The sequence below is a fragment of the Contarinia nasturtii genome, unplaced genomic scaffold (genome assembly GCF_009176525.2).
Source record: "Contarinia nasturtii isolate CC-2019 unplaced genomic scaffold, AAFC_CNas_1.1 Cnas_scaffold_2291, whole genome shotgun sequence".
NCBI classification, from domain to species: domain Eukaryota; kingdom Metazoa; phylum Arthropoda; class Insecta; order Diptera; family Cecidomyiidae; genus Contarinia; species Contarinia nasturtii.
This window is the reverse complement of record NW_022199614.1, coordinates 141,765-161,989: the sequence shown is the minus strand read 5'-3', so window position 1 is coordinate 161,989 and position 20,225 is coordinate 141,765. Positions and strand designations below refer to the sequence as shown.

Sequence of the window (20,225 nt, the reverse complement as noted above, 5' to 3'; positions counted from 1 at the left end):
TATATGTAAATGATAAAAGAACAACAATAAATTGTTATGAGATTGATTAATGTGTTTGAATATTTATTTGTTTAACAAAATGGATTCAAGTATTTTTCTTTTGTATAACTGCCATATTTTTGGGAAATTTTATTTTCATTTTTTTTTAATCATCTATTCCAAAAAGGTCTAAAAAATGGATACTCTTATTTGATTAAAAAATGCTTTTATGTTGATGATGAATTTATTGCGCACGAGACGCCATGTTGATCAATTGACAACATCATATTTTATCCTTTCTTTCCCATTGTTTGGAAAAATGTGGCCACATCTTTCTCTGTAACAACTTGTTCTGATTGCACAAATGGTGCTAGGAACTCCGTTAATTTTTTCTTGAGCTTATTGTATGCCATGACCGTTTCTATTTGAGCCACATGATCCAAGCCGGAGATAGCGCGCATTGTCTCTTCTTGAATATCTTGAATTGAGGTATTACGGTTTTCTGCTTTTGCTTTTCCTTTTTCTTGGTAGGCATGTACAGTGTCTTCGTCGTCGAGTAAAAATTCAACATCATTCTTTTTATACATTTGCAAACATTGTGAACACTTGCAAATTTTTGTTCGCCATTCGATCGGCCAGAACGAAGCACCAGCAAATTTGGACAGAGCAACAGTTGGCTTTTGACAAACATCGCTGCTCGATGAAGCTGCCTCTTCATCGATTTTGAACTTTTTATTCGGTGGAGTGTCGTCGTTTGTATTCGAAGACCGTTTATTTGTGGAGCTTGTGGAATTTTCGGATTGTACGTTATTTTTATTAATTTCAATAATATCTTGGATGCACTGATTTATTTCAGCATTCAGACTGGCATCTTTCTTCTCGATATCTTTTTTCTCAGTTTCGGCAGATCCTTTCTCGGTTGCTGTTGACTTGTTGGCAACATCATTGTCGGTGACATTTAATTCATCACTTGTGTTAATCGTTGTGTTGATATCATCAGCATTTGATGTGATACAATAACCGCTATAGTAGTTCAGGAAGTCATTTTTCAACGTACACGAATCACAAATCATTTCATCGAATGCATTTGGTTCGGGTACGATTGCATTTAAATGTCTTGAGTGGAACCTGTGAATAATTGAAATGTTATCGCCTGCACTCATATTTTATAAACACATATTGAAAAATTGATTAACTAGCTATTGCCGGCAAATGAATATAGCTGATAAAATTATTAAAATTAACAATCATAGTTGGCGTGCCAATTGTCAGTCAATCAATCTTATTTTGCACAAGAAATGTAAAACAAAAACACTAACCAATCTTCACAGAACACGCATTGTATCATTTCATCTTGAATATCATCCTGTTCGTCTGGATATGGTCGATGGCACACACAGTAAACGCCCGAAAAGTTTTGATTGTACGTGTTTTTATCATTGTCATCCATTTTATTGGCGTCTAATTTGCATCGTATCGCCAAAATTTTGGATGTACCACAATCACATCGAAAGTTACCTTAAACAGAAAAAAATCGAAATAACAATTTGAAAAAATAAAATAAAAACTATTCAATAAATTTTAAAAAAGAGAAAATTTATAGTTACGCTTCGTGTATAATTCTATCAAGTCATGTCCATCGTGACAACGATAACTACATGCCAAGCAAACGCCAGCTCGTTTTTCAGGCTTATCCTTCGACTCCGGCAAGCATGTCAAACACGCATATAATGCTTGTCGTTTAATATATCCCTAAAAATTTACATTCAGTTATATTTACATGGTCGCAACCGGCATCTTTCTTTTAAATACGCAGTTTTTATACATACCTCTGAATATGTGCAATGATTTTCGTCAGATCCACCTAGAACAGCAAGGGCGTCCTATTGAAATTCACAGAAATTCATCAATACGCAATTATTCACGTTAAATTTTATACATTCAAACGTTTGTTTGTTTTATTGAACTCAATATTGAAAATATTGCAATTTACCTCGTCGATTTCGCGTTGTTCATTCAACAGATCTGACAATGTTAATATTTCACCATCTTCATTTGTATCATTTAAATTGGCTGGATTTTTATTTTTTTCTTCGTTGTTTTTCTCTGACATCGCTGATTTTTCAAGAAAATTCAATTTCAACGATAGGAATCCTTTGTAATACTGGAATTTCTTGCTTTTTAGCAGACAATCTTTTTAGTTTCACACAAACTTAGAGCGACTGTGACTCGCAAAAGTCAATAGGAATGTATTGTATATTTGTCGCATCAAATCTTTTTACTGACTGAAGCGACCTCTTTTTAAGCGCCATGAAAGATTCGAATGTCACTTTTCAAAAATGGGTTTTGGCGCTGTTAGTCTCTCTGTTTTTATATTTATTAAAATGAAAGACTTTTTCATATCCAAATTTTATGTGCAAGTAAAATATTTATTGGTAACTTAATATTTTTTTTAAAACAATAACAAAAAAAAATGAATCATTCTTGGAGTGAGAATTGCTTAAAACTATCGGTCATGTTTTCCTCTTCATCACCAAATGTATTCGATTGTATTGCATTGATCGTCATTGGAGTGTTGCTTTGATTCGCTGCAGTTTCGGTGCCATTACCAAAGCTCAATAAATCACTTATCATGTCCAAATCGTTTGTATTTATTTGCTGTTGACTATCTAAATCGAGAAAACTGCTGATATTCATTCCGCTGACATTATCTAGAATATTTTCATTATTTTCATTCTGCGCGGTGTCCAATTGATTTATTCTGTTGTCCAATTGATTTAGATTATCTAAATTATTATTTGGCAGAATGTTTGTAACATTTTTTTGTTCAGTTTGATTATTTGTGAGAAAGTTTATGGTTGCTGTAACCATAGATGTATTCGGAATATTGAATTGATTGTGATTCGATTGAGTCTGATATTGTTGTGGATTGAGAATGTTTGCATTTTGCAAAGGTGATACCGATGGAATGTAGCCCATCATATCACCCGGAATGTTTGGCGAAAGTGATGGATTCAATGGATTCGGTGACGGTGTATAACGATGAGGTGGTGGTGGTGTTGTTGTTGTTGTTGTGCTGTCAACATACTTCGGTGATACTGGTTCTTGTTTCACATCTGGCATCAGCAAAAAAGCTGTTGGTGGTTGTTGCATCCATCCTATTAAATAATAAAAATAAATTAAAATTTATTTTTAATTGTAATATAATTATCACACTGAAACACAGAAACAAAAACACTACTCTAAATGAAAGCAACACATTTATATTGTAAACAATTTAAAATACATTTTAGCAAACGAGATGCAGTAAATTTCATAATCAAAAGGCATAAGAGCAAGAAGAAAAAAAAGAAGTTAGGGAGATTACTTTAAATCACACACAAACATTCATTGAAGAACCAATAAATGCTCACCATTGGCATCGTGTTTTTTATACGCTGCTCCACTTTTTGCTTAAGCTAAACATTTTAAGAATAGAAATTTTCCTTTTTGCTACAAAACAAAAATAAACTTGAATTGACTGTAAATTCAAACCGCCAACAAATTTTCAACATTTTCTTTTGCATTTATTCGAAATATTTGTTAAGGAGATAGTTTTTTTTATAGATAAATTGGTTAAGCACTTTCGTTTGTGATGTTTTATGAACATTTTATCATGTGAGTCGTTAATAAACAAACATTAACAGAAGACAAAAAAACTTTTTTACATATTGATTCTTAATCCTTAGTCCTTTTTAATTGACTGCTTTAAATATCTTCTACTTTTAAATATTTAACAGATATTTTATGAAAATTTCAACAATATTTTTTTTCTATTTAACAAAAATTATTGATACATTTTTTCAATTAATAAGTAAGACAAAATAGATTGGATCGTTAACATTTCAAATCTCATTTGATCAGATAAATGCTGTTTTAATGATAAATATCATCAATTTGACTAGAAAACTCAAAACGTGAATCGAATGCAACATAAATATAAATACAAAATTTTGCAACTTCACCGCATTTGCATTGATTCTTACACTACAATATCAACAATAGAATATAACCAAACTTATGGCCCTACATCAAAGACAAATGGTTAGACATCACCATAGCTCATTCGTTTTCAACAAAAGGATATAGAATATTCCATCAATGAAGAGAAAAATACTTAGGTACAGAGTGAATTTTGATAATGAAAGAGCACTTGGTTGAGCATTGGAAAATCTCACGAAAAAAATGTGTGAATCTCTCTATTGAGACCTTTAAACAGATCAGAGACGAAAAATTATAGACAATATCCCAGACAATTTCAGAAAGTTCACCCATCACCAATGAATATAGATAACAATAATAGATAAATAATAAAATTAACGAAAACTTACGACCGTCATGCGGTGGTAGGTCAAATAAATTTCCAGGGGATAAACGCTTGCGTTTTCTTTTATCTAAAAAAAAAAATGAAAATAAATTTGGAAAAAAAATTAAAAATCATTAATAAGTAAATCTGATTCACACTAAAATGAGTCGGTCTGTGCTGCTAATAATAAGCATATAATTAAAAAGTGAAATAAATTCAATTAATTTTTGGGTTGTTGCTGTTATTGTTTTGATTGTCCACTTAATGCCAATCGTTTTGCAATTTCAGAATTGGGAACAACTTCAGCCGCTTCGACAGGTGCATAAAATGCGGACATTTCATCAAATTCACTCTGTGTTGCATGTGGTGCCATTGAAGTGTATAGAGCAAAGTGTTCGGCTTCTGACAAATCAACGTCTGCATCCAATTTAACTCCATATTGTCCTTCACATAAATTACGTAAGCTCTGAGCATCTGCTATGGCTACTAATTCCATGTTACCATCTTGAATTGGAATATCGGCCAATTGCAAAGCGCTTACAGTTTTACGGTCCAAATTGTTGCTTAACGTGAAATTGCTTGAATAATGTTCGGACATTATTATATTGCCACTACCGCTTCGCATTGGCAACGAGTCTGAACTGAGACCTTTTAACGGTATGTGAACTACATCGGCAGTTAAATGTGGTCGTTTTCCAGAAACACTGCTCACACTTCGGCCCACCGGTTTACTATTCTTTGATGGCGATTGAGGCATTCTACATGATCGAGTGGACAGACGATTTCGATCAAAACCCTCAAAAGTATTGAAACTTGATTCACGCGATAAATTCGGTGAGTTCTTTGTCTCAGTGCCACAATTCGAATCAATATCACTTTTGCTCTTTCGTCGAAAGATGCGTGAGAAAAAGCCCTGCTTCTTCTGTGGTGATGATTGTGCGGAGTTATTTGTACTAGATGCTGGTGAACGTTTTATGATAATTTGTGGTTCGTCGTGTGTTTGATTTTTTTGTTCCCTTGGACTTGGCGTTGGAGGTAACAAATTGGCATTATACTCTGTATTTTCTGCAGTTATCTTTCGAAGTCGTTTCGGTGGAAGTGGTGGTAACTTTTCCTCTTCAACAACAACATTATCAATTCGTTTGAATGAGCTAATATCTATCATCGGCGCCAATGGATTTTTGATTGGCTCAACAGCATCATAATCTACACTAAATGATCGTGGTTGAGGATCTGGATCACTAATTGGAATTGGATTTTTGAATGCACGCTGTAAACTCGTGTATGTTGCAGTGTCATCAAAATCAAAACTGACATCATTTCCATTTCCAATCTTAGTTTCCTCTAATTTAAAATTACGTTTCATTTGATAACCGGAATATAGATCGTCCAATTCGGCGACTTGTTCGAGCAATTCATTGAGTGTTTTATCTTCATCATCTTCACATGAAACTTCACTCTGCGCCAACAGATTTTGACTGTCTTCGATGCGTGATACCAATGGACTTGCAATAGCTGTATCATAATCGAATGTATTATTGCTTTGTGGTGTATTAGTTATTGAAGCAACCGTTGCGAGTTCATCGTTCATAATACTAAATTCAGTTTTTTCCAGCCATTCCGAAGTTTTTTCTGTGCTATCAACCACATCCATATCCTCGATAGCCATTGGTTCTTGGTCTTTTAAATAGTTATCGATACAAGGTTTCTTTCGTTGTACACAAGAATCATCTGTTTCCAAATCAGTTTTGATACTGTTTGCAATTTTTGCCGGATCGATGTATCCGTCCGGTGTAAGATATCTTTTTAACGTTTCAAAATTACCCTTCACCTTTAATCCCTTGTGTAACTCTAACAATGAACGCCTACCTGATGGAATATACTCGAACGGCAAAGAATCGCTAGTCGCACTATCGGATGGTCTACGCAATTGTATGAAGCACTATAATGTTTCAACAATGTTTAGTTAATTCAAATGGTTTTTTTTATTCAAACTATTTCTAAATAGACTCACCTTGACAGGTTGTGAGATATCAATTGTTTTATATTGCGGGGTTCGAAATGAAATTGCAACTTGTTTATGGACATTTGTGTGTTGAAATTCACCGAAGCCTTCCCATAGCTGCAAAAAAAAGTCACAGACAAATGAAAAAAGGTCACCAAAGGTAAATACTATCGGTTTTGCCAGTTAGATACATACGATTACGCCTTGATTTTCTTCATAAAATCGCACCTGTATATCTTCCTTTGATACCTGTTAACCGCAAATATTTGAATAAATGAAATTCTACATTTGTAATTCCATGATATTCTCTCTAGGTACCTTCTCACACAATAAAATTATCTCTTCTCCACCATCCACAGTGCAACTTGGCTTGCTTAGTTTACAAATCACGAGGTCTGACATGGCTTTTTTGTCAAAAATTGGTTCGGAGACAACTGGTTCGAGCGGAATATTAAAGTTATGACCTTCTGGATCTTTGAGAAATACCTGAAAACACAATCGAACTGCATTCAAATCGATGCTTGATGGCTGAGAAGCATGTCCAAATCCCTCTATAAATCAAATGTTAAATGAAATTTTTTTAAGTGTTATAATATCACAGAAATGTTTAAAATGTTGTACTTCTGAAGGGATCAACACGGATTTTTTCTCGTTCTTTCAACGAATCATCAATGTCCTTCTTTTTAACACATTGGATCCCCAAATTTGCGAACGTAGCGGTCATATTGTCATTGTTAATTTCAAGTGTGCAAACTCCTTTACTGCAAATATCCTTTCCCACCAATTTGTGGGGATGAGCGCTGCAAAATCGAAACGACGAAAAATCAGAATTTTATTGATAAATATTTGTTTGTATTTTTATTTACCGATAAGGTTTTTCTTTTGTGACACATGATACGACAACAACAGCACGACCACGATAATTAACTACCTGAATTCCTGGATATGCTTTGTTATCAGGTGTAGAGTTTGCTCCCGGAATAGAACCAGCTGACCTACCTTCACATTCGTAACGAAATCGTAAAGCTTTTGGTGCAGGTTGCTCTATTATTTTAACATATGCATTCGGATATGGGCTTTGAGGAGCACGTGAACTGTGATGATTGCTTCTGCCTGTCATTGCTGTTGTTCTTCCGGTATTCGTGTGAGTATTTGGTGATTGCTGCGAATTAACTTCAGCTGTTGATGCGGATCCACTATTAAAAATACCCGTTGCACAGGGATCTGTGTCTCGGATTGCGTTAACTGTAGTTTTGAAAAGGAAAAATTGAAAATACAATTAACAAAAAATCATCCCAAAAATAAAGATTTGTATAGAAACACAATCCATAGTGTACAAAATTGCGCAAGTTTTATAGATTTTAGCAATTTTGCTATATGACTCTCTCTGTACATTATTTTGTACCGAATCGGTGTTGCATCAACATAACGCTAACGAACGCAAACTCACAACCCGTTAATACTCTCCTAAGATTTCTATTTATAAAAATTCGTGATGTGAACGAAAAAATGAGCGAAAGGAAAAAACAGTGAAAAACGCGTAACCGTTTTTCAATGAACAACATATAAAGTATCATTGGCGAAGACTTCCTTTTGAATTTCATTTACATTATGTATATATAGAAATTCGCGTTCTCACATCTTAATACATTCACTGGTGAGTTATTCAAACAGCTGGTCAAATTGTGTGCAAACTCGTGCTTTACAAAATCAGAGATTGTTCGGTCGGCAGACAGCGGCAACAAAATGATGACGCCTTAATGCTCTTGAATCGGTTCATATACTAATCGAACAGAAAGAATTAATTTAACAAATCGTGTATACGTACATACGAAAACTGTTAATAAAATTGAATTCCTTCACATTTGCCATTGTAACGTATAATTAATGTTCAATATCTCAATGGGCATTTCGATTACCCAACGTAGCTTGAATGGTAAATGTTGCCATTGTTTGTATATCGAAAACTAAACAGTATGTGCTAGTTTGTTTGCTGTATTATTATTATTATTGATGTCCTTATACCAATTTTCGTTTGGATTTTGTGGTTTCAAGATGAGAATATAAATCGTATTTTTATCATTTAATTTTTTTTTTCAACATGTGAATCATTGGTGTTGTTTGCCGAATATCTGATTTATTACTTTTTAAACTTACAGTTCCTGTGTAAAAAACGAAACTGCATCTATTCAATTATTTCACAAAAATTTCAAGTCTATCACATGCCAAAATCAAAAATATGTGAACCGATTTGCAAAATAAAAACTGTGGATCCTAACATGTGCACATAGGAACGAATTCATAGTGGAAACGTGTAATTGAAGCTGGTGGTCAGCACTTTGGCACCTATTTATTTTTATATATGTATTTTCACCACTGCGCAGTTCAAAATTCAACGAAAAACAATAATTTTTCTTTCATTTTCAACATTTCGAATCGGGTGGCAGAAATGTTCAAAATACACATCCAATGATTACATCAATGATTGAATTGAGATATTGAGGCTCTCAGATTTTTTTCCATACTTACTGACGTCACTGATGTTCAACGATTTATCCGACTCACTCACTGATTGATTGGCTGTGAAAAGAAAATTAAAATTTATTTAAAGCTTACAAAAAAATCTAACGTTTTGAATGCAGTCAATAGTTATCATGTTGATTAAGCAGTAAAGCTAAACAACACAAACGAAAAATATATTATGCTAAAAAAGATTAATATCAATGATAATACTAAAAAGTTTCACTCAAAATCAAAATATAAATTTATGTGAAGTGTGTCATAGTGCAAACTATTATTATAAATAATGCACAAAATAAAGTCAAATATCTGTGTTAAAAAAGATGTTCTTTCCTAGAAGAAGCGGGAAGTGTAAACTACGTACTCGAATTTGATTCTATTTACAAATGTGATCATATAAATATTATATCGTTCATATACCTATGTCATTTTGATCCATATTTTCTAAAATTTGTTCTGATGTTCACGCCGACAATTTTCCGTTTGGTTAATTTTCCAAATATTTTCTCAAATTCCGTCGATAATTTCACAGCTGTATTACAGAGACGATGTGCTCTGATTTTATTCATAGGCAACTGTTGATGAATCAATGCATAAATGAAAAATAACTATTTGGATACATGCAAATTATTCGAATTAATCTTATAAGAATACATATTTTCATAGATCATTGATATTTGGCAATATTTTCAAACTATCAATTTGAAATGATTTCACATTCAGGAAAAGTTTACGAATTCCCCGAAATGCAATTGAATCAACTGTTTACTAGGCACTTACTCCTACAATAATCGCGTTTTATGGCATTTTTGAATATATTATAAAACAACATTCGAATCGAACTACTGTGCTCATTGGGGATTTCGAATGACAAACCCCGGCTTAAGTTGAAATTTTCAAATACATGTCCCTAATGTAGTTGTAAATTCTACTCGCAATATTCCATGTACTACAGCAGCTATATTTTGATATACAAAGACTGAGATGCAAATCGTGTTGAACTTTGCATGTGAAAAATCATCAATCGCAGGTGTAGCGAGCAAAACGTAAACGCGTCTATTGCATTTTGCTGCAACAAACTTGTGCGAATTTTTGGTTTATATTTAATTGATAGAGACATTTCTATCGTGCAATCAGCTGCATACGTTGAATTGATTCACTGGGTTTTCATAATTTTGCTATTAAGCATTTGTCGTTATTCTCGTTTGTTGCATTTTTCCGAAGAAGCTTTGTATAGTTGCACCTAAATTGTAGAGAAAACTTGGTTTCACAAAACGTGTTTTGCATATTGTCTGAACTGGCGCCCGTGGATTTTTGATTTTGGGCGCAAAACTATGAATATTCAGATTTGCAAGAAAAAAATTGGCTTATATTACGCATTCCAAGTAATTCTCAATTAAAATATTTGGCACACTATTGACATTTTTTCTGGCATACATCATCAAATTTCATTCTTCAAACGGATTTTGCAAACAACTCAAACATACATGCCTCCTGAATAAAATCACTTTACAGAATATTTTTTTTCATTTTCAAAATCATCAACTTCGTTCGAAATTTTTCTACACGATTTCAAACACAAAAATTTTAATAAAGTCAAAGAAATTTTTGCTCATTGAATTTTGTCATTTAGTTCTCACCCAAAGTATGGTGATATATATTAAAAATATTTGAAATATTTCCTGAATGCACCAATGCCGGAGATCGTAAAAATATTGCGCAGTTTGCATCGCACGAGAGAATAAAAATAAATTATTATTTTTTATGTTCCGCACAATATTATCAGTTCAAATTTTCCGTAAATTGTTCACAGACCATATCGAATGCAATAAAAGATTTGAAGATATATTGCAAGCGATATTATCTCGAAGCTGAAAAAAAAACTAAAAATCGTAGGTCTGTGCAAAGTTTCATTCGTTTCTCCGAAAAGATGATTTAAATGACTTATAACTTTAGTTTTGATCTGGGTAATTCATAAGCTTCAGTATGACAATCACTTCACATTCAAAAATTGAATAAAACAAGACCCACAATTCATCACAATATTAAAATTGATCTTATCAGAAGTTGTTTTCTGCCATTCATTCCTTGATATTTATTTTATGCGCGTTTTTTCTTAGTAGAAGACGTTTTATTGACTCACATTTACTCAAATTTATTTTTGGAGACACAAAACCAATCGCCTGAAAACGACAGAGATCACTAAATACACTCAAAGCGCTGATTTCGGCAACGAGCAATGAAATTCAATGTATTTGAATATAAATTCGATTTTAGCTTTGCTGTCGATTATGAGAACGATTCACTGTTGAAAAAAACTGATCAGCTTATGTACTACTACCTCTGCCTTGTTGCGATGTTACATTGCGTATGAAAGGAAAAAAAAGCGTTTCGTGCAAAGAGTGATCAAGCAATATCAGCCAGTATCAACAGTGGCATGGCAAAATGGAGAGAAAGAGATATAACTAATGTCTGGCGCATATTCAATGAGCAATAATATTTTTAGCTTTGTTTGCTGTAATGCAAAGTCATAGCACTCGTTTTTATACTTGTGTTTGAGCTAATTGGCAATAAACTGACGTTTGGTTAATGGCAAGCGCATCAATAGTTGTCTTATTTTAAGAATATTATATATTTGTTCAAACGTATTTAATGTTTTACAATTTTTTTAACATGAATTCGAACAATTTTCGTAGAATCACATTCAAACACACTCGCGCACAAAATTTGTGTGGACAATAATCATAACAAATACTATTCCATTCAAACTGAGTAGATTTATTTTGATCAACAGTCATATCGTTTCCGATGTTTGTTATTGTTTGGCAACATTTGCAGTGGTCTTGACTAGGAAAGCCCATTGAATTGTTACCAATTGAAAGCAAGCACATGAACACATAATTCAAATCAAAACACGGAACTTCACTAATGGTTAAATACTCGTGCGTATCTGCGTGTATTGTAATGCAAAAATTTTAATTTATCCACAAACAAATATTTCAAAATGATCGCCATTAACTAATACAAACATAATACTATTACTAGTATTTTATTGTATGTATACATTGGAAAATATCTTTTTTATTTGTTTGGACTTGCGATTAAAACTGTACGATATATTTATAGTTTTTGTGAATGATCATTACTTTTGTGGTCGTTGAAAACTTTGTGTGTGTGTGTGTGTGTGTTTTTTTTTAATTAGCTTTGACAATTTTTTTCTCTGATTCTATAATAAATTGATTTTTTAAACAATACAAAAGAATTTTTTATTAATATTTTGAGTCTACGTTATAAAAGTTTTCTTGCATTGACTTCACTTGCCACTAAGTCACTATATAATGAATCAGCTTAAAAAAAACTCGTTTGACTTGTGTCTCTCCGTGTGCTTTGCTCGCACACAAATACATGCGTTCAAGCTTCAATACACATTCACACTTATCCGATGATCCACAGCTTCGTCACGCACATTCACCGAACACATGTCCAAAGCTGTGAAACAACAAAACGATACAGACATACGTAGATCATATCCGCATCCAATCGCTTACAATCCCACATAAAAATGAAAATTGATACAAACATTGCTTGTTTTTAACGAGCAACTAATACGTCGTCTGTCTAATATGTATACAATATACAGAATATTATTGCACACAGTAGTGTATGTGTAGATATGCGTTGGCTCTCTCTTTTTCTCTATTCGTTTTTCAAGCAGCTACCGTTTGAATATTTCATTGAGTTCAATACAAATTGTATAAATATAGACATGAAATCGTTATCTCTTTCGTACCCAGCGTTGCGTTTCGGACTATATATTTGTTCGTATTAAAATAAGTTGTGAATCCAGTGTATGTTTACGTATGTATGTAATTTGTGTATATGTATGTGAGAGACTACATTCAACAGCTAATGATGTGTGCCAATGGTCAATGTGGCAGTAAAACACTGAACGATTATCAGTGTGCGGGTCTTTCTTTCTTTTTTGTCGGCAATTAGGGAATATTTCGGGGAATTTACAGATATTTTTTTACAGTTTGAGAAGAAAGAATAGACATATATTCTTCAACTGAATTGGTTTCCAATCGAATGAAATGTCTTAATCGAAAGACATAGAAAAATATTATTGCCATAAACTGATTTATAAATGAATTCTCGAGAATAATTGTGATACTTCACAAAAAAGTCCTGTAGTACAGGAACACACAGAAAAAGATACAACTAGATATCGTGCCATTTAAAATTTGGAACTATAGTTGGCAATCTGTTTAAAATTGTATTCATCCATACAATTTTTATACAAATTCGTCCTCGTTGGTTTTGAACACAAAAAAAAACGATATGGACAATTTTTAAATATAAATTTTTTTTTCTGTTCCACTTGAATAAAATTCGTTTTTCAGGTCATGTCTGAAATTCATATTGAAAATAGGCTTTTCACATTAAAGAAAAAAGTATGAATATAAAAGAACCCTTATATTTAGGATAACGCCACAAAACAATAACACCAGAAGTCTGAATGAATTCGCACACATTAACACACTTTAATTTTGATTAAGTGCTTAGCATGGCTTTCATTTGTCTGTATAGTACAAATTCACATGAAAAATGGGTCAAAGTCCCATCAACCAAACAAAACCAACATAATATTCATATGGTGTATTTAAGGAAATTGTATTCATTCCTGTAGGTCATTCAATATATCTTTTAACTAATTTTATTTCTCTATGTATACAATATGCAATTTCAATGTTTGTAAACCAAATATAATCTGAGGTTTTAAAGCACCCAATACTAAAGAGGGTCGTTTTTTACAATAAAGTCCGTGATAAAAAAAGACAATATTTACATACATTAACCAAATATTTACATAGTCTATTAACTATTGACCTTCGTGTCTTTCACCACGAATTATCTAATAAAACCACAAAAAATTCACTGAATCGAATTTTTATCTTCCCCATACGTTATTCCATATTATTTACACTTGTTTGATCAGAAGCTATAAAACCGTAACCGTAACATATATATTTAAAGAATATTATTATTTGTCAAAATCTAGATATTTCGGGGACCCACATAATATCGTGGCATTTCGTCTTATGGCCTTAATTAACAATACCTGTAATTATTAGATTTCTTTTTCCAAAAATAAATTGTGGTTATTTTTATAACCCCTTTGAGCACAGAATTTATAAAAATTCTCTGTTTTTTTATTCAACATTTTTGATAAGTATTATAAAATTTATTTTACCTGAGCTCAACTTTCAAATTCTGCGATGTGCAAACTACACACATTTCCCACGCTAATTAATTTTCGGTACTTCAAATCGTTTTCATCACAAATATTTTCATTCCATGCCACTTTTGCACGAAATGTGAGATACAAATTATTTGTAACATATGCAAACAATATCCTTTCACAGTTGAACCAATTCCCTGAATGAATGAACACGTTCTGTTTCCATTTCACAAAAGATAGAAACTGAATTGTCCCAATTGGAACTACAAAGCAGGAATGCGAGTATCAGTTAATGTTTATCAACTAAAATAATGTTCATATTTTTAATCTGTAATACAAGCACACTTCGTTGATTTAATGTAAAACTCTGAATGTGTTACCTTGCATGGACCTGTTTCCTTTACGATTGAGCGTTGAAAGAAGAAATTGGAAAAACCCATTAACAAATCGAAAGGAAGTATTGTCTAACAATACTGAATTCGTGTATATGTTGGCATACGTTTTGTTTTCGTTTTTTTTTCTTCATCTATATGTACTGTAAAGCGGCTCCTTCAATGTCAATGTGTGCGCTCATCGCGTGTATTTTCATTTAAAAGGAATGTAATACATTTGTGTTGGGAACGGCCAGAATACATATCAAACGAAAAGCAAAAAAAGAAGGAATCAAGTAGAGAAACAAACGAAACAATGGTGGTGAAGTGAATCGATTTGTTATGTACGAGTACGATTCCCTCACGCGACCAAAGAACTCATTATTGTTAATACCCATAGTACTTTCTGCAAAAATGTTTTAATGAATTTAATATGGTAGAAATTTCAATGACATATTCTGTAAACGAATGTGCTGTAGACTGTATAGTACTACTATGCCGGTCAGTTAACGCATATTATTATTTTTTCAGAGTATCAACAATACATTATCTCGCGAAAGTTCACAGGAATATTGTGTAAGATTGAAAAATATGTTAATATTGAAATAATGCCACTACACCAACCTCCGCGAATGACCATTTCTTAGAAATTCCCACTACGTAACAGTCGTCAACTGAGTGAACGTTATACATATTGTATATATACGTTATACGTATGTTATAATATAATAAAAATCTTTTTTATATAAAATTTGCGTTCAAAACAGATTTTTTTAATTCGTACTTATTTCATTTGTGTAAGTAAACAAGTCGACAAGTCTCACGCACTATAAGAATGGTGGAGAAAGAGCGATGCTCAACCAATGGAAGTAAGTTTATCGTTCCAATTATAGGTGTTTCGTAATGTTTCATAATTATAATTTTTGGTTTTTTATTGTGACGTTTCAAATTAAACGATTGGAATTATTTCATTTTCAATGACGTTCGACTGGAGTCTGATTTTAGTATTTTATTTTTATCGTGTCGTCTATCATTTGCATCAAGTTTGTGTTTGGATGGTTGTAGGGTCGAGCGCAGACAAGGTATTTCATGAATGAATGCAAATCATTTCATATATGTATTACAACAACTGGTTTTGAGATTTAAAATTTAGGCTTTTCTGCAGTATTTATATGATTCAAGCGGTGCGGTGAATGTGTCTATGACTCATACATTTAACAATGCGATATTAGCAGCATCTGTGTTGCTTCAAAAATATTTGCTATTTTGACTCTTTGAACATTAGCATTTGAATAATGTTCTCCCAAATCAAAACATTAATTTCACTGCTCGTGAGAATGTGTGTTGCTGTACTATATTTTGATCTATATAACCGAACTTATCACGAAACGTATATGACATGCTATATGATATGCTATTGGTCTGTTATTTGTGCCATCACGCAACAAACAGATTTCAAACAAACTTACACGCCTAAGTAAATCAAAAATGTGGCCGTACAATTATTTTTATCATCGTTAAAGATATATATTCTCATATTTCATGGTTGAAACGTTTAAGCCAAATCAATACATCACAACAAAAATAACAAAATTTTTACAATAATAGATAAGCGCCGTTCATGTTGTATTTAATCATTAATCAATATTGATTTTTTTTATTTGGAAGATAAATTTAGAGACCTGCTCTTGTTAAGCGATTAGGTATTAAAATTTATAGTATATTATAAATAATTTTGTTTTATTTTCTTGAATAAATTTGAATGTGTTGAAAAAAACTCAGCACAGATAAGTCTTAACCTTAGAAATGTTTTCGTTTAATGAATTATTCCAAAGAAATTCTTATCATATGACGTATTTAGCATAAAAAAGTCGCATTATCTAAAATGAAAATTATTAATAAAAATGACGAATCTTTCTACCGAAAATGAATCATTTTTAATTTGAAGAATAAAATTCTGATTCTTAATTTATTAATTGCCTTTTCAAAATACATTTTTCTTATTCGTATGAGTTTTTCAAACTAAAATTCTACTTCAGTTTTCAATAATCCAATACTTCAGTTTTCGAAATTTTAATTGAGTAAACAAAAATTCAAATTATTTTCTACGTGGAGAAAACGAAGCTTAAGTTTATCTGACAGATAAATATTGCACGCTTAAATGTCAAAGTGAAGCTGTCATATTGTTATGGAATACCGTACAAAATTAATGATTCTTTTTTTTTCAAATGGATAATCTTACCTATGATTTTCAGTTTTTTCGTCACAAAAATGAATAATTAAATAATTTTACTATGCATTTTTTTTTTCAAAATATACTTTATTGAAGATCATTTCAACTTGTGCAATTCAAATTGTGCTCTTTTTAATCATTGATAACATATTTGAAATGTTTTTGAAGTTTCAACAATTAAAAATACGTTTCATCATTTCCTAAGTATTACGGCTTAATAACTACAATTTTTTTTCATTTATCACCGCTTGTAATGATATTTTAATTCGAGTGGTTTGTGTGCTATGAGGGAGATCAAAATTACGACTTACGCGTGTAGTCATTATACATTGGTATAACTTTTAAAGCGACCTCATTGAACATAATATGTGATTTTTAATTGAAATTGACTGCGTCCATTGATTATAAGGGAAAATTAATAATGCCGATATTGTGGACCTTAAGCACTTTATGCTCTTATTTGATTGAGATGAATGCCGAATTTAAACCATGCCAAATCCTTCTGTTCCTTCCGAAATTGCAATAAGCAACGATTTTTCAAAGTATTCGTATTTCTCGTAATCAGGCAAGCATAGTTGATTGAAGCATGTGTGGGCTGTTGGTAAATTGCCAAAGGTTGGTGCAGCCGTGATTTGGAATCTTGGACTCAATTCCTACAAAAAAAAACGAAATAGAAACGACATTCAAAAATGAATGAGCATTCATTTTCAAAAGCGTGGACTGTAATTACTTGAAACCCTCCTGGTGGCAAGACACTACATCCTGTGGTAAACTGTAGTAAACGCGCCATTTCGGTCTGATTGAAATTACTAACTGCCGTCCAAAACCAGCCAAGGACTTTGCGAAATTCAGGTGAATTGCCATTTGCAATGTGATGCATACGAAAATCACTTATATTATATTCACCTAGTGGAAAAATCAGAAAAGAAAAAAAAATGATCAAAATTCTTCAAAAAGATAGTAAATTAGTTTGTCAAGTATTCGCCCATACCTGTGCCGCAAAGCAAAAGCTCTAACTCATTTTCATCAAATATGCTCAGCAGGTTGTCAGGTATTATACCTAAGGGGGGAATCACAAAAGAAAAGAATAAAATTTAAAATAATCGATAAGTAATCGGAAAATAATCGAAAATCGAAAATCAGGTATTATACCATTTAAGCCCTTTAAAAAGCTATCGACTTCATCACGCACGGCATTACAAAGACGTTGTTGTGCCAGTGCATCCAAATACTGAAAAAAAAACAGACACATAGCATATAACTGACATGACAACAGCTACCAAAATTTCGATATACCTGATTTTTCGTCTCATTAGTTACACGGATTTTTGATCCATTTGGTATCAATTCAATGGTCTTAACCAGTTGGCCACTTGCATCATAAACATCTTCAGTGAAATATAGTTCCAAGTTGTCGTTCTCATCCAAATTAGTTTCCAGTATGTATTTCACTTTCGAAAGGTACAGATCTGGATCGTCATGCTCAAAATATCTGTAGCCAGTGCGTAATCCAATCAGTTGCGCAAGAAAACTGCGCGTAAATCGTGCCCGAATCATTTGTCGATAAGATCCGCCCAATGCACTTTCATATAGACACTTTCCGACTATTTTTCCAGCAAATTCAAAATGTTTGAGTTTCAGAGATGTCGGCCGATTTGAATTCGGATGAACAAGTGCCTGTTGTTTATCATGAAAGCTACAAAACAATCCACTGCGCGGATCAAACAGAGCACAACAAATCAATTCGAACCACTCGCGTCTTAAACCGCCCCAATCTATTCCTTGCTCCCCCTGGAATGTTACTACAAAACAAATACAAAAAATTGGTTATTAAATCATGTTGTGATTTAAAAAAAGGCACATTTAACATACCTTCGAAATTGCCACACCAATCCGATACGGAGAACCCTTATTCATAAAAAATTTAGTGTAAAATTAATTTATTTCTTATTTAATTGTTTTATTTCATTTGATTTGTACCTTTTGTAGCTTTCATACTGGACTCCAATATTTTTTCACGATTCACTTTAAGCGACAACTTTTCGTGGTAGAAATTTGAATGATATTTGCGAACTTCGTGGTAGAAAAAGTCCTGTTTGTCTTTAAATGTCTCACTCCCACCAATATTTTTCAACAAAAAATGAGTGAACGTGGCTGCAATTATATTCCTATCTTTCGATGCAATTTCAATCTTTGGCTGACTTCCATCGTCAATAACAAAAACAGGACCATACTGGCTAAGATTCGACGTTGGCAAGAAAATGAACTGAATTTAAAAAATAAGTAAATCTCATGAATATCCCTTTTTTTATATGGCATATGATTACCTTTGTGGAGGGGCAAAGTCTGAATGTTGCAATGCGTTTTGGTATTAGTTTCAATATCTTCTCCTTCACAACAATCTTTTAATAATAAATATTAAAGGCAGAAAGTTGATAAGTCAAATTAAAATGATATTTTTTGCCCACTGAATCATAATTTATTTTTATACATTTACCTGTTTCGGACCAATGTAACAAACCACTTTGCGCGGTGAACATTTGGATTTTTGCTGTGAAAATATGTTTAATAGTTTGGCTTCGTAGCAGATATTACGTTTGGAAATATTTTTGTGAACTAATGTAGTGTCGCTGCTACTTAAAACTAAAACATCAAATGATCCATTAGGGATGAGCTGACCTTTGAATGTAATGCAAGCTTTGACACAAATCGGCTCCGGAAAAAGCATGGTCACTGAGATGCGAAGATTCACTTTATCATACGATAGAATAATTGCATCGCTAAGTTTTTCATCTCTCACATCATTCAAATCATAAACTTTCACTTGAAAATCCTGTTGACAAATAAAAACATATTGTACGTTATAGCACATAAAAAAAACTAAAATAAGGGATTTATTTTATTTATCTTACACGAATGGCATCTATATCACGTTTGAATGTGCAACCATTGCCAAATTCGTCACGAGGTTCAATGTACAGTAATGTTGCAGCGCTTGCACAACAAACAACTGTATTTGCCGGACGCACCAAACGAGATTTCGTTGAGTCAATTGATCCTGGTACAAAGTTTCGAACAAATGGACTACCAGCAATATGACTTGAACCGATCATCACCGAAATTTTATAAGATCCAGCAGTACGAACGGTGAACTTGACTGAAAATATATAATTATATATTTCAAAGCATTTTATGCAATTGTTTGTTAGATTTCGTGACGTGATGGAATCAGGTAAGCCACCTATATGGGCTAAAACCATATTTTGTCCCAAAACATCATGTAGTTCAACGAATAGTATAGTTCAACGAATGGTATTGTACAGATTTTGTGATAAATACAGTCTGTGATCAGACGGTGAATGAATAAATAAATAACTTAGCAATTTTAATCGCAAGGTAAAATTGATCATATTCACAATAGACATGGTTCTTAATGAATATCAGTATTTTTTAATGTTATTATTAAAGAACACAGATTAAACATTTTACGTAGGTTGCTCCATAATTTTTTTTAAAATGGTACTTATAGTGTT

At 32.5% G+C, this 20,225-nt stretch overlaps 3 protein-coding genes across 8 annotated transcripts; all 3 read right to left on the bottom strand.

The window, feature by feature from the left end:
- Positions 1 to 82: 82 nt before the first annotated feature.
- On the bottom strand, positions 83 to 2,232 carry LOC116348138 (putative E3 ubiquitin-protein ligase UBR7). Its single transcript, XM_031779022.1, has 5 exons — positions 1,973 to 2,232; positions 1,809 to 1,862; positions 1,587 to 1,731; positions 1,299 to 1,497; positions 83 to 1,107 (listed from the first exon to the last, which is right to left on the bottom strand). Exons 1-5 carry the CDS (start codon positions 2,090 to 2,092, stop codon positions 270 to 272), a joined length of 1,356 nt encoding a protein of 451 aa, XP_031634882.1. The 5' UTR covers positions 2,093 to 2,232; the 3' UTR covers positions 83 to 269.
- A 149-nt stretch (positions 2,233 to 2,381) lies between these two features.
- On the bottom strand, positions 2,382 to 14,333 carry LOC116348133 (embryonic polarity protein dorsal). Of its 6 annotated transcripts, none has more exons than XM_031779012.1 (11): positions 14,101 to 14,333; positions 9,270 to 9,424; positions 8,859 to 8,909; positions 7,196 to 7,574; positions 6,951 to 7,129; positions 6,648 to 6,880; positions 6,525 to 6,578; positions 6,339 to 6,446; positions 6,194 to 6,266; positions 4,350 to 4,412; positions 2,382 to 3,137 (listed from the first exon to the last, which is right to left on the bottom strand). In XM_031779012.1, the coding sequence occupies exons 2-11, from the start codon at positions 9,286 to 9,288 to the stop codon at positions 2,458 to 2,460; spliced, it is 1,839 nt and encodes a 612-aa protein (XP_031634872.1). In that variant the 5' UTR covers positions 9,289 to 9,424; positions 14,101 to 14,333; the 3' UTR covers positions 2,382 to 2,457. The 6 variants fall into 6 exon arrangements, with proteins under 6 accessions (XP_031634872.1, XP_031634870.1, XP_031634871.1 ...); XM_031779010.1 differs by lacking the exon at positions 14,101 to 14,333 and adding an exon at positions 11,996 to 12,213; XM_031779011.1 differs by lacking the exon at positions 14,101 to 14,333 and adding an exon at positions 10,993 to 11,492.
- A 2,451-nt stretch (positions 14,334 to 16,784) lies between these two features.
- Positions 16,785 to 19,952, bottom strand: LOC116348129 (apoptosis-resistant E3 ubiquitin protein ligase 1). Its single transcript, XM_031779003.1, has 10 exons — positions 19,605 to 19,952; positions 19,190 to 19,525; positions 19,020 to 19,094; positions 18,673 to 18,958; positions 18,565 to 18,600; positions 17,989 to 18,494; positions 17,845 to 17,923; positions 17,684 to 17,752; positions 17,423 to 17,598; positions 16,785 to 17,345 (listed from the first exon to the last, which is right to left on the bottom strand). Exons 1-10 carry the CDS (start codon positions 19,950 to 19,952, stop codon positions 17,175 to 17,177), a joined length of 2,082 nt encoding a protein of 693 aa, XP_031634863.1. The 3' UTR covers positions 16,785 to 17,174.
- Between the last annotated feature and the right edge of the window lie 273 nt (positions 19,953 to 20,225).

Excerpts from the sequence above, each read along its gene's own strand:
- LOC116348138 (XM_031779022.1), bottom strand. The coding sequence starts at position 2,092 with ATGTCAGAGAAAAACAACGAAGAAAAAAATAAAAATCCAGCCAATTTA. Across the intron at positions 1,732-1,808 it reads ATCATTGCACATATTCAGAG|GGATATATTAAACGACAAGC; the intron begins GTATGTATAAAA and ends GTAAATTTTTAG. Across the intron at positions 1,108-1,298 it reads TGCGTGTTCTGTGAAGATTG|GTTCCACTCAAGACATTTAA; the intron begins GTTAGTGTTTTT and ends AATTATTCACAG.
- LOC116348133 (XM_031779012.1), bottom strand. Across the intron at positions 7,130-7,195 it reads ACAAAAGAAAAACCTTATCG|CGCTCATCCCCACAAATTGG; the intron begins GTAAATAAAAAT and ends TCGATTTTGCAG. Across the intron at positions 6,447-6,524 it reads AAGAAAATCAAGGCGTAATC|CTATGGGAAGGCTTCGGTGA; the intron begins GTATGTATCTAA and ends TTTTTTTTGCAG.
- LOC116348129 (XM_031779003.1), bottom strand. The coding sequence starts at position 19,952 with ATGGTTTTAGCCCATATAGGTGGCTTACCTGATTCCATCACGTCACGA. Across the intron at positions 18,495-18,564 it reads TTGGTGTGGCAATTTCGAAG|TAACATTCCAGGGGGAGCAA; the intron begins GTATGTTAAATG and ends TTTGTTTTGTAG. Across the intron at positions 17,753-17,844 it reads CTTTTTAAAGGGCTTAAATG|GTATAATACCTGACAACCTG; the intron begins GTATAATACCTG and ends TTCCCCCCTTAG.